The sequence below is a fragment of the Grus americana genome, chromosome 4 (assembly GCF_028858705.1).
Source record: "Grus americana isolate bGruAme1 chromosome 4, bGruAme1.mat, whole genome shotgun sequence".
Classification (NCBI taxonomy): domain Eukaryota; kingdom Metazoa; phylum Chordata; class Aves; order Gruiformes; family Gruidae; genus Grus; species Grus americana.
In genome coordinates, this window is record NC_072855.1 from 77,697,390 (window position 1) to 77,714,680 (window position 17,291).

Sequence of the window (17,291 nt, forward strand, 5' to 3'; positions counted from 1 at the left end):
TATTACACAAAGTCTAATCTACAGTTTACAGTCGGTGGTCTCTTGTTTTCAGATACCATCAGTGAGAGTAATAAGCCTTTCAATCAGTCATAATTTTTTATAATTGTAAGATAGTAACTTTTGTAATGCCTAATATACTTCCATACAAATGATCCTGTAGATGACTGAAGCAGCACTGCAAGGCTAGGCTGTCTTCAGAAGTAATTATGCACCTTTTACATACAAAGCAGGTGGCTCTTGCATGATATAAGTTTTTGTTTTAAAACAAATGGTGATTTTCTCCTCTGTTGCAGTGTGCTGTCCTTTACACCTCAATAAGCGGGCAAAGAAGACTTCGCATACACAATATAGGTTTAAATTGTAGTTCCCAGTTAGCTGATGTCTACAAGACTTGTGAGACTGATGCACTTATCAACTTCTTTGCTAAATCAGGTAAAGATATAACAGACCAATTCTGTTTCCTTTTTCACTTTGGGCTGGAGAAGGGGAGGGAAAGGGAGCTAAGGTGATTACCTAGCAGGAAATGGGTATTTTGTAACTTGCTGCTTCAAGCCTGAGCAGCTATTGTAGTATTATAAAACTGAAAAGACAAATAGATTACATATTTTAGACATACTGCTATGAAAGTAATGCATGTGAAGGTAGCTAGAACCATGTAATGCACTAAACTGTATAGGCACAGTAGTGGAAATGGATGTCCTATCATAGTGTTGGAGGTTTGGTGGTGGTGGGTTTTGCATAAATGAATAAACACCCTCCAAGATGCTATCTTTTTACAAAGAGACTAAAAACCAGCTATAGACCTCAGGTTGGTAAAATAAGAAGCTGGCAGAATATAGATACTTCAAGAGTGTCTGTCCATTTTAAGCATGCTCTTCTATTCTTCTGTATTTGTAGCTTTTAAAGCCATTCTAAGCCAACCACTGAAGATGGTCAGAGAGATCCTGGTGAATCAGACAGCTCACATGTTGGCGTGTTACCGGAAGAACTGTGCCAGCCCATCGGCAGTAAGCCAGGTAAAACCTGCCTGAACTCAGTGCTCCCCCAGCCAGGCTTTGCAGCAGATGAATGACCACCCTGCAACAGCAGCAGTGCCAGAAAGGAAAAATCTGTCCTGAAATTTTCCTTTTTTTTCAAATATAATTAATGCCAGGTGGGATTCAATGGTAGCAATTACAGCGCACAGAGGCTGTTGTTCCAGAACAAGTGGCAGTGCCATTGAGGAAACTGATGATCACATTCACATAAAGGAGATTAGTCAGCCTTTTCTTCCTGCTGGAATTATGTGCTAAAGCTTTCATTTTTATTTCTTATGTTGTTAAAGATTTTAGTATTCTAAGACTCTTATTGTCAAAAAATGAAAATAACATTGTATCTTAGTAAACAATCTGAATTTGCACATAGGTCTGTCTGTCAAGTGTGCTGGAGTGACAAATACCTGATGTCTAGATGGGGCCAAACTCCTAGGGGGGGAAAAATAATCCATGGTAATTAAGATAACAGTCTGTTAATTCCTTTATTTACCAAAGGGCTAGCAACCTGATTATATTCCATGCTACTTGATAATTCTCTCAACTTAAGACATCTCTATTATTTTCAGCCCGTTCTTTTATATATTCAGCACATTTGGGGAGGTCTAACTGAACCAACAGGAAGGTGTTTCCAAATCCTATTAGCAACTGTTCCTGACAACTGTCTTTTTCCATTTCAAACAAATACACAAAGATGGCCAAAGTAAATCCAAATCATATAAGCATCTGAGTTTAACTTCTGTTTTTCTTGTAACTCTCAAAGTATTTCCCCATCTCATTCAGATTTTGAGGGACTTTAACTGATAGCAGGAACAGTTGGCTTTCCTGCCACTTTTTTGGATGACAATTGGCAATTTTTATTTAGACCAGTTCCTTTGATCTCCTTTACTGTATTTTCCAATTATTTCTTCTTCTGGAATGTAACATATAGATTATAATTAGAATGTGCTAATAATTCTATGACTTAAAATTCAAGGCTCTAGTAAAAGCACAGTTATTTCCTTTTAAATTTTTCACCCTTATGTCCTGGTGATTCAATTTAGAGAAAGACTAAGGCTTTTATGTACCATGTAATGCTTCCAGTAGTCAAAACCCTGGGCAATGAATTGTTTCACGTTAGTGAGAACCAGAGCCACTTACTGTGGACCTTCATATCCCTCCTGACTTGTTCAGAGGAAAACCACCCACTTTTCCTGTGTGACTCCCCTTTAATTTAGTACCTAAAAATGAGCATGGGTTACAGGGGGATGACAGGATCTGAGACAACTACAGTCTTATAGCGCAAATAATTTCTGTAGGATTATTAAATGCATTAACCATTCAGAGCTGTTGCATCTAGTTTGAAACAGCACTTTGATCACAGAAAACAAGCAGTGGTTTATTTAAATGTTTGAAAGTCCAGTTGTCATTCTCCAGCATGTGGGATGTATTAAATAACAAGCTTTCTCTGCCTCTCAGCTCATCCTTCCGGATGCAATGAAGGTACTGCCAGTGTACATGAACTGTCTGTTGAAGAGCTGTGTGCTGGTCAGCAGACCAGAAATCCCAACTGATGAGAGAGCCTACCATCGGCAGCTGGTCATGGCTATGGGGGTTGCTGACACACAGTTGTTTTTCTATCCCCAGCTTCTGCCAATTGTGAGTATGCTGGTGGCACATCTTTTCTTTTTTTCAGTGTGCTCTGTTATACTGCTGTGCTGGATTACATTTTTATTGTGATCTAGTTGCTAGTTGACCTCAATTGAGGAGGGAGGGTAGAACCTCTAGTTGAATGGGAAATGGAGAAGTAAGTAACATTATCAAGAATCTCACTGTACTTTTAGCAAGGCTTTTGTCCAGGCTAATGAAAGATATCAGCTTACTAAAAGTCAATACTGGTGTGCAAGCGTATCCCCACTTAGGGCAGGTCTTCCTTTGTACACAGTGCATTGACTGAAAAAGGTTTGATTTCCAATTCCTCTGATGTGGAAAGGAACCTCTAAGATGTACTAAACGTTTCAATAGTTACTTCTCAGTAACCAGCGCTTTAGTCACCTTGAAGTCATCAAGTCTACAACTCTTGTGTATTTTTGCCCCACAGCACAGCCTGGATCTGAAGAGTGATGCTGTGCCAGCTGCCATCCGCTGCTCCGAGGAACGTCTCTCAGAAGGAGGGGCCTTCCTTCTGGCCAACGGTCTGAGTATGTTCCTGTGGCTGGGAGTGAGCACGCCCCCTGAACTCATCCAAGGGCTTTTCAACGTGCCATCCTTTGCACACATCAGCACCGAGGCTGTGAGTATATGGACACTACTCCCTTTTTCAGAATTTATGATTTAGTAAGACCAGACTGCTAAACAGAGAAGCAGAGGCAGATTTTCATCACTCACCTAAAAGCAGGCACAGGTGACCAGCAGGTGTTAAGACACCAGAAGTGTCTTAACATACATAAAATTTTAATAAGCTTTTACTCTCTGAACATTTACAGGAGGGAAGCTTTCACATTTTTAAACCTGCTTAAACTTTCACTGTTGTGGATATTAAAGTCCTATTGAATGTGTATTGCTAAAATTGGAACAAAACACTTTGCAATAGTTCAAGTCTCTCTTGATAATGAGTTTTCATATACTGATTATTTTAAACTGAAAATGGCTTAGACAGGTCTTTAAGATGAGACAGATGAGGCATATGGTTTTGTGAAGGAGATGGTATTTCTCCGTTTAGAATGAAATTCACAGTAACTTGCCTCATAAATTTCAGCAGCTAGTCTTGTATGAATTCCTAAGAGATGTGACTGGACTGTAACACCTGCCACGCTTTCATTCTAACAGACATCACTGCCTGACCTGGACAACCCCTTTTCAAAGAAACTTAAGTCAATACTGGAGCATATCCAGAGCCAAAAGCCGTACACTATGAAGGTAACCTCCTATGACAAAACTTCTGGTAGCTGTAAAAGGTTTTATGTACCAGGAATTTTCCTGTACATCAGTGAGTTCCAGCATGCGTTGTAGGCACAAACATCTCAAATGTGCTTAATTCTTAGTCAAAAGAGATTTTCAGAGGTACTCAAGTCTAAAGTTACCATTTTATTCTGCAAACCTTAATTCACACTAATATCTCTCTCCTGTGTTCATAAATACAGCTACTGATATGTGGGGATTTATTAGTTTTGGGGGTTCCCCCCTGCCAACAGCATACAGTAATAGGTGCAGGGAACCCATACTGACATTTAGTATGATTGTATCCTAAAAGCATGTATCCCTTCTCTTTTCAGCTGATTATAGTGAAACAACGGGAGCAGCCAGAGATACTTTTCCGACAGTTCCTAGTAGAAGACAAGAGTATTTATGGAGGAGCTTCTTATGTGGATTTCTTATGCTGTGTTCACAAAGAGATCTGCCAGCTGCTCAGTTAAGGAAATGCAAGTATAATTTATCAGTTACTTTTTGATTTTGCAAGAGGGACAGTCATTGGTGCCTGAAGGCCGGCCCACAGCTCTGCTGTACCCAAGGCATTCCACTGTGCTTTAGGGATCCTTTTCTCTGCTCTTTTTTCGTACAGTTTCATTTCATACCACCTCTCACTGAGTATTTAGCTTACTTTCTAAACTGTAGAATAGGAAATACTGCACTCAGGTATTAATCTTCTGGGAGTCCTGACTCTTTTTTACTAAGTGAATTGCCAGATTTCAAACTGTCAATGCTTAAGAACATATGGTATGCATTTATTAAAATATAATTTAGAACACTCCTTAGTTATTCCTTTTGCTAGTCATAAATTGTACAAGAGCCAGGAAAGATGATTAAAATCTATTCAGAAAAGGGAAAAAAAATATGCAAAACACTGCTTTTTCTGAGTGAGAGCATACAGTTGAATCAGATTTGCAGTAATCATGTAGTTCAATCTGAGTACTTCAGTAACCTTCCACACCTGGGGTTATCCAGGATGCAAAAAATGCCTCAGTTACAACTGGACTTCAGTAAATTTAACAACAGTGGACCATAGGAACAACAGTGATCAGACAATCCTTTTGCTAAGTTTGGCGGATAATGCTACGCTATTATGGGACAATTCTGTAGTCTTAAGGGCAGCAGTTTAGCACACTATTTAAATTACATTTCCAAAATTGAACATATATTTCATACATTTGCTAACTGGAATATTCCCAATACAGCTTAGATAAACTTAGATAAATTTCAGTGGCAGAGCAACTGTAAGACAGTTGACACATTAACCAAAGGTTACTTGTGGTGCTATAAAAAGAAAGCCTCTTATTTAATACCGGTTCTATTACAGTGACCTCCTCTCACATGACTGATCTATTCAACAGTCACTGCTTTGAAAAATAAGCCTTGCTAATCTCAATATTTAAGGTAGAATTATAGCCAGTCTTTAGAAGAGCTGTTTGTTTACCTCAGTTACTTCATCAGTCTGTCTGTATCTTTAGGACCAATGCCTCTGCATGTGAGATTTGAACTTTTCCAAACTTGAAAAGCTATTGTTACAAAAAAATCAGTGTTTCAAAGAAAGCAAAAAAAACCCTCAAAAATAAGGGTAAGAGTTGGGCCTCATTAAAAATAAGTGCCTTTAAACATGTTAGTGTCACTACTTAGTATTAATCATTTTAATATCCAAGGTAAACAGTCAAGATGCATATTTTTTTGGTTTGACAGCTTATCAAAACAGTTGTATCCTTGCGCATTGACTAAGAGCTCTTAAAATAAGCAGCTATATTACAAAAGGAGCCTTGGCAGCTGAATTCAGCTGCCAAGACAAGCACCTTTTAGCTGAAGACATTACCCTGTATAAAGTATTTGTTGCCATTCCAAATCAGTATACTTTGTAAAATAACACCAGCAATGCTATGTGTAAAGAAATAAGCAATTATTAAATATAATCATTGTGTGTGTGTTTATTCTTTCCTATACTAATTCTGGGTTTTTTATGCTATCAGCCAACACCTCCTACCAGCAGTACCTAAAACTAGTACCCCATGTCACTACAGAGGGTGATCAAGGACAACAGGCAATGGGAACTGCCTTCAGGGTTCACCAACTCCTCCCCCTTTGTTCCACTGTAACAAGTTACACTGACAGCAGGAAACGTGGTGAAGTTAAATTAGCAACAATAATTCCTACACAGCATAAACAATGCCATGCATCCAACAATTAGCAAAGACCACTCTACATCACTGTCTCCTACTCTGACTTTAAAGACAGGCAAGCTTATCTGGCCATTTTCAGTGTTTCCATGGTTACCAGTTATGGTAAGGAGATGCACCAAAACTACATCTTAAATGTGCCCGAAGAGCCTGGTAATTAAACTGTTTTAGAAAAATCACTTACCAAGTGAGTCAGGAAATGGGAAGAGATGCAGTAATTCTCACATAGTAAGGCAATGTAATGAGGGAAACATTTGCTGCTGAAGAACATTCACATCAACTGTGATGAACAAGAGTTTCCCCTCTGAGGTAGGAAGCTGGTGAGCTGCTGCCCCAAACAGCTCTTGCCTCAGCCGTGCTTGCTCAGAACCCTTTCCTTACCTTATTCCAGGGAGTTTGTGATGGCCAGAAGATGATGTCTGCCACACAACCATGTGCATCTTCTACTTGGTTGGTTCAGGCTGCGTAGGCAATGCTGACCAAGTGCTTTAAGGCAACCTGTTGTACACCTGGAATGCACTTACCTGTGCACTGGCAAAGCCTGCTGAGAGCAGGTGATCAGGCACAGAGGTGCTATTCAGAAAAAAAAGCAGTAGTAAGACAAAGCTATCTCTACTTGCATAGTTAATTCATCAGCACTCTAGCCTTTCATGTACAATTAATTTTACCTACATTAAGACATCATCATGGCTAAACTAGCACCAAGACAGACACATGTTGATACAGCAGGTCTTACAGCAATCATAACAGTTATTGCAGATATATTACAAGACATCTTACAAGGGCAATTCATGTCTCCAGCATAAACAGCAGGACTGTAATACTCAGCTTTACAGCAGTTAGGCCTCCCCCCCCTTTTTCCTTTTTAATTGCTGCAATAATTATACTCAAAATTACTTTTAAATGACTTGTGTTTCACCACAGAACTTACCTACTACTTGCTTTGTCACCCATGAGAATGGCCCAATTATGAATAGGATTAGTAAACTTTCCTCCATGTTATTCAGTTGACCTGCATCCTATTACACTGGGCAATTTCTACTACAGCAATAAAGTTGCCACCAACTTTATCAATTTTGGAAGGAGAAACAGGGTGGGGTGTTTGGGTTTTTTTTTTGCGCTATATACAGAAACAGTGGGGTCTACTGCTTTCAGTTAATGTATCCTTAAAAAGCTATGTTCAAGAAATGAGACTTTAAGCTGTTTCCAGTGTAATAGGCTTGAAGTGTTCATTTATTCTTTTCTGGAGCACATTCTGCATATTTCTGTCCTCTGCCAAGGGTTTTAAAACATCTGAGTATTCTAAAATTAATCCCTTGACTTAATGCCATTTAACTTCCACTGTCAGATCAAAATTGTTCTTTAGCTTACAACCTAAACACGCTCTACTGAACAAAGCATTTGTTATCTACAAACATACACAGGGAACCTGTGTTCATGATACTGTGCTGGCTAAGAACCTCCAACCCTCAAGAGCTTTGCCCACTAACCTGCATGCGTGCGTGCACACACACACACACACACACCCCCACCCCCTTCAACCAACTGCTGATAACCAGCAGCCTCCAACAGAGGAAAGAATTCTCAAGCTGATGGCTGGATTTACACCCAATGATTTACAGTTGACTGAAGTCTTAAAATCCCTCTGAAGCTAAATGCTAAGACAGCCCAAGTATCTTGTCAGTGCAATTGTTGAATTCGTCACTTAATTCATATAGGGTGTAAGATACTCAAAGTACTATAAGCCTCTTCCAGAATGGGAAGACAAGACAAGATCTAGACAGGCATCCCAAATCAGATTGGTGGCATTATGCATTTAATAAAATTGGAAAGGCAGAAACTTGTTAGGCTTTTTATCGTCAAGGCAAGCATGCTCAAATTAAGTCTTCTTTCACTTGTGGTAAATGAAATATTAATCAGTTCACTGATTATGAGCCGCCTTCTCCTCCTGCAGTTAAAGTGTTACAACTGAAGACAACCAGTAATGAAATTAAAAGCTTTTCATCTTTAGACACCACTTCAGGTATGGTCCAAATCAACAGTGATTAAAAAAATGACCAGATGTTTGTACTGTATTGGAGGGGAGGTGGAAAGAGCGTCTCACAACAGTATTTTCTAAGTATCATCTCCACAATCACAAGTAGGCAACACCGAGCGTTTGGGTACACAATCCATGCACTACTGTCTTACCTTTACAAACAATCTACCCCTGTTTAAACACCACCTTCAGATTACAACTGGCAGGTATCTTTCTTCATAGAGGACATGTAGAAAGTTCTATTTCCTTGTCTGTTAACCTCAATTAAAACGGTAAGGTCAGTTACTTGTTAGCCACATGTACATTGCACTTCCCTGGTCAAGTTGGCCCATCCAGATGGAGCTAATTAACACCCTCCAGAGTGGTATTCTTTTTTTCCCTTACACTACTTTAGCTATTTCAGCTTTGAGGAGAAAAAAAAACCCGAGAAACCCAAAAGAAGGATTTGGTAGAAGTTGTTGGTTTTGGTGTTTTGTTTTTTTTTTTTTTTTTTTTTTTTTTTACAAGACCATGTGCGATTAATTCCCCAAGTCACTGAGGTCACAAGCAGCACCCCAACTTCTGCAAACTGATACATCTCAACCAGTTATTTTTGAGTCTCTTATGTTAAGAACAGCCTACGTAACAACCTATCAGCTATGGACATATAATTAAAAAGGAGAAATGGGAATTAACATTTTTACTAATTGAGGGAAAAAAAAAAAGATTTGTCACTGGCACAAAAGCAATTGTCCTAAGGTTAATTGTCTCTAGCATTTACTTCTTGAGTAAGAACACGATTAGAGCAAAATCAGGAAAAAGTTTTCTTACTGTGGCATGTAACTTCTATCAAATGCTGTTCCAAGCAGTCCTTGGCAGACTTCACTGACAGTCAAGTCAGCACTACCCTTAAAACACCCCCTCCCACAAATCCTGTCACTCTTCAGATGCGTGACTATAACACAGGATGCACTGATGTATGTAAACAATAGGGGAGTTTCATTTGTGCTTTAGTGGTCCCTTACTAGGCACACTATCAAGGCTGTAAAAGTTGACCAGACCCTAAAAATTTGTTTCATGCACCAGAAGTAAACCAGCAGGCAGTAACTTTACAACAGTATGGAGGAAACCACAGTAAAACTTAGTAATTCCAAAACCTCAAGGAGAACAAACCCACAAAATATTAAGAAAACTGTTTTGACATTAGCTTTGATGAACAAGTTTAATAATCCACTACTTTACAGGACACATTTAAAAGCTAGGCTTCAATAGAGAAACATGAGACTCAGAAGTCAATTTTCCAACACCTAAGTTTTTGAGACTTCAACAGTCAGGTTTGTTCAGTCTACCAAGTATTGACCAAGAAGCTCAGAGTTGCAGTTTTGCTAAAAACATGTTGTACATACCAAAGTGAATCACCACCTTCTCATGCTGTACTCTGGAGCTGATCACCAGCAGTCTTAGTTCCAATGCACGTAACGTCCACGAGCAAAGCAAAACATTCAGTTTTATTACTGCGCCCTCATTACCCAGGTGGTAAGCTTCAGAAAGCACTCACTCTTACAACATTGCCCCACACTTCCAATACGATCTCCGATGAGGTCCTTCTACTACTTACATTGCAATCGCTCTGCAATAAAACTGGTTTCCCCTACCAAAGAACAAGGCTATTACGAACAGACGCTGGGTGAAAAATCCCTACTCAAGAATTAATGCAGGCCCATGTAGCAGCTCTGGACTGCATATAAACGCACAACTTCTTGCTTTCCATGAAGCACAACACATTACTGCACAGAATTACCACTCTCCCTACTACAGACATGAAGAGTGGGCACATATACACCACAAATGAAAAATAAACTGGTTCCCTATTCCCGGGAATAATTCGGGAAATTTAAACCAAGTAAGAAAAAAAAAATAGAATTCTATTTATTCAATTTGCTCCTTGGCTTCAGAGAAGTTAAAATAGGTGTCAAAATAGACACAGCATTTTTTTCTTCCATGAATAAGAGAGTAAGTCTGCTATGGCCATGCTGTTCAGAACCGCATTTCATGCCCACTCCATCATACTAACCCACATGTCAGCCCAAACCTGAACCCCCAAAGAAGGAAGAGAAATCCATGTTTTTGAGAAAGTGACAGTTAATAAAGCCCACAACTTGCAAGTTTCATAACGGAAAAGCAAGGATCTCCACTTCAATCCTTTCCATGGTTTGAAGAGATGGTGCTCTCTGCTTTGACAAAGAGCAGCTGTCAGGAGGCTGAGTTTAGTGCTGTCAGGTGCAGGACCTACCTGCCAGGTGAGGCGATGTGCCAGGCCGGTCACTGGAAGGCAGACTATCTGTAACTGCTTGCACCAAAAACAATTTAAAAAGTTATCTAGCTTGAGTCCCCAGAATAATTCGCTTTAGAAAATAAAGACTAAGAAAAAGATTCAGAGAGGAGGCATAGGACCAGGGGAAGAAGCAATTACTTAGCAATCATCAGCGGGTGGGGAAGCCTCCTCTATGGGTACCTCCACGTCCCCCTCTGAAGCCACCCCTCTCACCCCGAAAGTTAGTTCTGTTTCTCTCTCTGCCCCTTTCTCCTCGGCCTGCTGAAGTCCCTCCTCTTCCTCCTCCCCTTGGAGCACCACCTCCCCGGTCAGACTTGGACTTAGGTGGTGGTGACTTGGGCCGAAGTCTCTCAATCTCTTCGGTACAGCCGGTCAGGTGGGAATTTGGAGCTGTGAAGTACGAAGAATACGTTTCTGCATTGAAATTGCTGTTTGTGAGGGTGGGTCCTACAGTCAGCCAACCTAGGGAACGAAACCAGAGTCACAAAAGCAAGAACAAACTTCACGCTTCAAGGCCATTATTGTCTTTTTCCTAGTAAATGAAGGCTCAAGTGATAGGGACAGACACTTAACTGCATGTCACCTGTATTGAACAGAATTAAAAGGTCACCTCTGGGAAAGCCAGAGTTATTGAAAAGTTCGATTTTAGTTTGATATTTCTCGGGACTTCCCCCCCCTTCCCTTTTTAATTACACATGCTATGGGAACATTCATGCTCTGGTTTCACAAGACCCCTTCCCTCTCCTTCCTACTTGGTCTTACACCACAACGACGTTTTACAGCCCCTCTAGGACCAGACTAAACCAGATCAGTAAATTCATCTAATTTAAAAATAACATCCTCCTCCTTAAATGCTTTTTAAAAAGCATTTAAACTTGAATTAGGTAATTTTGTCTCCAGAAACCAGTTGTGACTGTACAGCCAAGAGCACAGCATGTTGGAAGCACACATCTGAAAACACAACAAAATAACAATTCTGCTGAAGCTCACATGATATGAAAATAGAGCTTAAAGAGTTAAATTAACCTGTTTATGCACAAACATTCACTGGGCACTTCAGCTTCACCACGTGAATCAAGGCAGGCAGACATTTAAACCAAGCATGTTTCTATTTCTGTTATGAGCTAAAGTAGCATTCAGACCTAAAATGGGGCTTAGACCACTTAAAAATGTCAGTGGGAATTTAATTTTCAGTTGTATCATATATTAATGAAGAAAAATGTAGGTCATTAATCTCAAAAACAGGCTTAATTATGAATAAAAAAACCTGAAGATCAGTTCTTTAAACACTGTTCTCTTTACCCTGGGAATTTACGTAACATTTACCTGAACAACGTCTTTCTATAAAAGAAAACAGCCCCCTTACACCCCTCCCCAGTAACCAGACTTAAGACTGACTTCATCATTAAAATTCAAGCCAAAGGCCAGTCAAAGAATAGGAATGGCCAAACACCTTGAAATTTATTTAGGTAACTTATTGCTTGCAGTTTGTATACTGATACACATCCTATTCCAACTGCAGTAAGAGAAGAAGCAACTTTTTTTTATATTGTAAGTATTAGCATTCACATGCAGCAAACCAGGCCGTGGATGGACTTGTATCCATTTCTCTTCTGGCATCCAAACTATTAACCTCTATTTAGGGGAAAACAGGGTTACACAAAACTGCAAAACAAACTTAAGGCAAGCACAGCACTTGCTTCACCACCACCACCCCACCTAACTTTGAAAAGGGCATGCTGTTACCGTAAACTGTTCAGAGACCAACTCTCACAGTGTCCATCAGTGCGTGAAGTATGACTACACCAGCCATAACATGAGGTATAAAGTCTGTCAATTCAAGCATTCGTTGGTAGTTGAAAGAAACAGGACTGTTGAATTGTATTTCACATTAGGCTTTAGGGCAGAAACATCACTGGCAACAGATACAAAAGCCTAAAAAGGCATCAAAATAGACTTTATTCTTCTAGTCTGTATTCTCCTGGGTCTTCAGATATTGGCAACAGGACCCAGCACTAAGCTCACAGGAATTTAAAAATCAGTTTAGAGAAAGAAATCACACTTCTGGAGAAGCGTAAACACATGGCACATGAGGAAAAAAAAAAATCTCAACTGAATTTTGTTATACTCACTGATGAATTGAATACATGAACAGGCAACAGATATTGGTTAATAAAAAAACTTTCTTCTGAAAAAATTGATAGAATTGATAGACTTTCCCAACAATGTTTTGTGACTGACAGATCTTCACATAAACCAAAAATGTGTCTCCTTGAGATCTACTGTCTGACCTATGACCTATGTCTAGAAACCTCTTCAGGACACTGAAATGAATTTTACAAGCAGCAAATTCTGCTACTCTGTCTTGCACGTGATAGACACATTTCAATTTTTAGAGCTAGTGTGCAGTTTACACCACTATTAAATCCAAAAATAAAAAGTTAATAGAAAGGAAATATTCAGAATATGAAATTAAATGGAATTTGTACATTTCAATATTCCAGTAGAATACTGAACAATTTCAGCATTTATCTTCAATTAGAGATAACATGTAGAAAACAAAAGCATTAAGGTCCTACTATTTGAGCAATTTACTTCTAAAAATGAATATAAAACAAAACTTAACTGTAAGCAGTGTTAAACCACATTTGTGACTTGGTCTTGCTCCCAAACATAATAATAACAGAAATTATAACCTAACTGTAATATCACTGAGTAGGGTTCTACATGTTGCTCCTGCAACACTGGCTGAGGGATTCACCTCAAGATAGACATTATCGCTAAGAAAATACACGTGAGATCTTTAGTTCTACCACAATCGTCTGCTATTTGATCACGAGGGACAGAACATTAACTAGAGCAGAAGTCATTTTGCTGTGTCCCAGTGTTGGGAGAACCATCAAGGGATGCCACAATCCCTCTGCTGCTGAGCATTACGTTGGTTAGCTACGTGAATGGGAGGGCAGGAAATCTGGGAAATTTCTCCATCCAGTAGATTTTCTCATTCCTGACTAGATTTCCACTAAGGAGAAGTCACCAAGAAAGCTCATCTGGCTTGCTGTGGTATCATAGTCCCACAGTGGGGAAAATGGGTTATATGCAGAAATACACAGTTATTCAGCTGGTGCAAATCTTGGCATCATGCATTAGGATTAACCATCACTGTCTCAGCTTCCATCAGAACCCATCAAATGGCCTCAGATGACTTAAAAGTAAATTAAAATTTAACTATTTGACAAAAATAAACATAACAGTTACCTGGTCGAATTGTACTGTCCCTTCCAAAAAGATGAAGACGTCGTCGTCCAAGGCAGAAATGCTCAATGATGTGAAAAATCTCTACAGGTTTTTCTATGTTTCCAATTTCGGGCTCTTCTGTGATGATTAGGTCAATATCAACATTAGCGTGGATGAAGTCACCATCTGTACTGCGACGCACAGTTCCTTTAATGCCCATGAGGCAGTGCTCCTACACACACACACAACACAGAAGAGTACCTGTCACATGCTGAACATACCGCTACAGCACAGACCTCCGTGGTTTAAGCACAAAGGAGAGAAGGAAATTCTAGGCAGAGTAGATCCTACTCTCATACAGAGAAGTCTGAAGCGTGAACTAGAAGCCCAGAATGAGCTGGAGCTACCAAAAGAGCTTTTTGAAAACAAAACAGAGTACTTTAAGGTATTCGGCTTGATGAACTACATTACGAAGTGGTAAAACTCAAATAGAGGCCGAGATAAGATATTTGGACTTCTTCAATTATAGCAAAAGTTAAAGCTCTAAGTTGGAAAGGCTGAGAAATCACCACAAATAAAGAGAGTACAAGGTGATGGCAAGAGTAAGGGAATAGTTATTAATTATGGTTAATACTTGTATCAGCATCCTGATCCCAACTTTATTCATACGAATTATTTTGAAAGTTCTCAGTCATGTAACAGCCAGTCAGTGAAAACAAGACGTACTTTTTCATATTGTACCCATTACAAAAGTAGCCTTCACTCTCAGATTCCTTTCTAGAAGGTATCACTGCATCAAAAAAAGTAAAACCACTGTTGAACTGTTAATGTACTCTCAGTCAACTCCATCAGCATTAAAAATGTTCTTTAATTGTAATATGCACTGCTTTCCTTTCCTCTAAAACATTGTATATCAATTTAAGTGACTAGTATGTAGAATCTATGAATGAGGAATCACCATAAGTGGTGCAGGATGAAAAGAGGGTTCTACATAATCATTTCAGAGTTCTGTTTCTGGCAGTATTAAGCTCAGATGAGCAATTTCCCCAGTATCATAAAACATTGATTCACTAAGCGCCACCAGATGGCTCCAAGAAAAGTTGCAGATGAGAGTATGTAATCATTTCCAGATTTTTGGCAAGGATTTTAAGAGTTAGTGAATAAATATCAAAGGCAGAATAGGTGACCTATCAAATCTACGCAGTTGGTCAACTGCGCCCAAGCTACAGGGTTTTCAGACCTTAAATTTAACTAAATAAAAAGGCAGAATACTACTAAGCAAATTACCCATCAAGCAAAGTCTCGTAAATCTAGTCTTTAGAAGAACTATCCAAAATATTTTATCTTCATAACACACAGAACATGATTCATTAGTACCTCAGATTCTATAGCAGGTTGCACAGCATAAAGCATCCACCTAGAGAGATGCCTAAACTAAACTGAATAGGATAGCATTTGCTGTTGCAATCATTGGTAAATACATCTTGCACAACAGACTATTTATTTAGCCAGAATAAGCTAGCTCAATTTTCAATGTTTATTATACATAGTGACCTCAGCCCAACCCTTGCTCGATAAACAGAGAAATTCTCTAATACCAGAAACTATTTTCCTCCGTTAAACAAAGACATAAAGTCCCCCCCACATCTTCCTGCATTAGTTTTAACCTCTCCCTCATGAGCAAGCTGTGCATATTTGTAATACTATATGCAATAAACACATAATATTTATACCTATAAATATTTGTAACTAATACAACACACTTTCAAACAAACTTCAGATTAATGTAAATGCAACTCAAAGAAAGATTATAGATATCTTAAAGGGAAGTTTATACTTCTAAAAAACAGCAAATCTGAGACAGTTGAGGATGCTTAATACTAACAAACGATTAATGAACATGGAATGAGTCCTGAGGTTAATGACATTAAATTATGAAATTGTCAGCCAACTCTCTGTAATCAATAAAACTGCCAGTCACCCCCACATATACCCCAAAAATTCTTTATTAATCCTATCTACATTTGTCTAAGTTTTTAAATAACATACATTTGAGTCTCTTAAATCAGAATACTTTTTTTTCTCTACACCTTCTTAGATACACATCCTCCATAACACATCCCTAAGAATTGTTTAATTTAAACCGAGCTGACCAATTCTATCACTTGTGCATTACAGTCATCCTCAGGAAGTCAGGAAATGCTGACTGAGCTATGGTCCCTAACAGTCCTCTATCTGGTTCAAGCTCTGGGCACATATCTGCACATGCATATTTAGAAACATTAGCCAGTCTTCCAGAGTTATAAATAGATGTAGTCATAAAAAAATAACGAACACTTTTAAAGATTTCTTTTGACATTAAATTTAGTCAAATTCTACTGCTAAGTTTAGTTCCATTCAAAAGGTGTTCCTTTTCCAGATTATAGGAGAAAACTTGCTGGCAAGGAGCTTGTGTTTTACACAGAAGTTCACCTATAATTGAAACAACCCAGAAGTCAAAAACATTGCAACATATGGTAACATTTTCTATTCAATTGCTATCTTCCCTCTCAGGATTTCATTCTTGTTCCATCAATCCATGAACCCTCCTCAGCTACCTGCATTTCAACAAGGCTCCAATGAGTATCACATTTGGAGGACTAAACCAGAAATTTACCAAGCAGTGTTAAATGTAGATGAAACTTCTATACCTCCCACTGACTAAAGTCAAGGAGGGGACAGAAGTTCATCACTCATTCTATGAACATGTTTATTTCCATATAATGTACTTTGCAGAACAGAACTCTGAAGTCCTCATGTTTGCTTTCCTGAAAGCACGTCACCAACTGCCGTGGAGCACCACGCATTTCATTAGCATGAAGAGACAGGATGGGAACACAGGAGAAATTGAGCCAAACCTTTACCTTGGTTCTTTGGAAAACAGCCTTAGGGTCTAGAGTCTTGGTCTTTCCGGGATTGTTCTTATTTGTTTTAATCCAACAAATATCCTCACATCTTCTGTAACCCCACTTGCGTAGACACTAAATATTATACACAGATAAAACAGTTCACACTACACCAACAACTTAAGTAACTTAAACTGAACACTCATAGAGGTATTTGACTTTTCTTAAAGCATAGCTAAAAGATAAATTTGTCACAAATGAATGAAACAGTTTACTGGCATGACTGTACTATGTTTTGTCCCCCCCAAAAAAACGCTTATGTGCACATTGACTTGTCTAGGTATCACACACACCCCCTTTTTTTTTTTTGCTTTTAAATATCTAACCACTGCACAAATTCCCTGTGGAACTCTGCACTCATTTTTACCTAGTGACAAATTTAATCAGAACCCATCTGAACATAATGATCAGCTGCCTCAGCCCTGTCTCCACTAATACCCGCACTCTGATAGTTTTTCACAGCAATGTAAAATTCTAAAAAATGAGGAGGAAAGATAGCCAAAAGCCTTTGCTACCATTTTGTGGTTTTTCCTGTACCTGTTAAAAAACCCCCAAAAACCCACCAAATAAACACCATCACCAAAA

The 17,291-nt window shown here is 38.9% G+C and overlaps 2 protein-coding genes across 6 annotated transcripts in view; one reads left to right on the top strand and one right to left on the bottom strand.

The window, feature by feature from the left end:
• SEC24D (SEC24 homolog D, COPII coat complex component) overlaps positions 1-5,929 on the top strand; it is a 69,340-nt gene extending 63,411 nt beyond the window's left edge. For all 4 annotated transcript variants that reach the window (XM_054823039.1, XM_054823040.1, XM_054823041.1 and 1 more), the window contains 6 exons: positions 294-432; positions 898-1,016; positions 2,490-2,669; positions 3,112-3,303; positions 3,840-3,929; positions 4,286-5,929. In XM_054823039.1, coding sequence (XP_054679014.1) covers positions 294-432; positions 898-1,016; positions 2,490-2,669; positions 3,112-3,303; positions 3,840-3,929; positions 4,286-4,426 — 861 coding nt within the window. In that variant the 3' untranslated portion in view covers positions 4,427-5,929. The remainder of the gene's footprint in view (positions 1-293; positions 433-897; positions 1,017-2,489; positions 2,670-3,111; positions 3,304-3,839; positions 3,930-4,285) is intronic.
• A 3,468-nt stretch (positions 5,930-9,397) lies between these two features.
• METTL14 (methyltransferase 14, N6-adenosine-methyltransferase subunit) overlaps positions 9,398-17,291 on the bottom strand; it is an 86,246-nt gene continuing 78,352 nt past the window's right edge. For both annotated transcript variants that reach the window (XM_054823702.1, XM_054823703.1), the window contains 3 exons: positions 16,665-16,781; positions 13,783-13,993; positions 9,398-10,986 (listed from right to left, as the gene is read on the bottom strand). In XM_054823702.1, the coding sequence (XP_054679677.1) occupies positions 10,673-10,986; positions 13,783-13,993; positions 16,665-16,781 (642 nt within the window). In that variant the 3' untranslated portion in view covers positions 9,398-10,672. The remainder of the gene's footprint in view (positions 10,987-13,782; positions 13,994-16,664; positions 16,782-17,291) is intronic.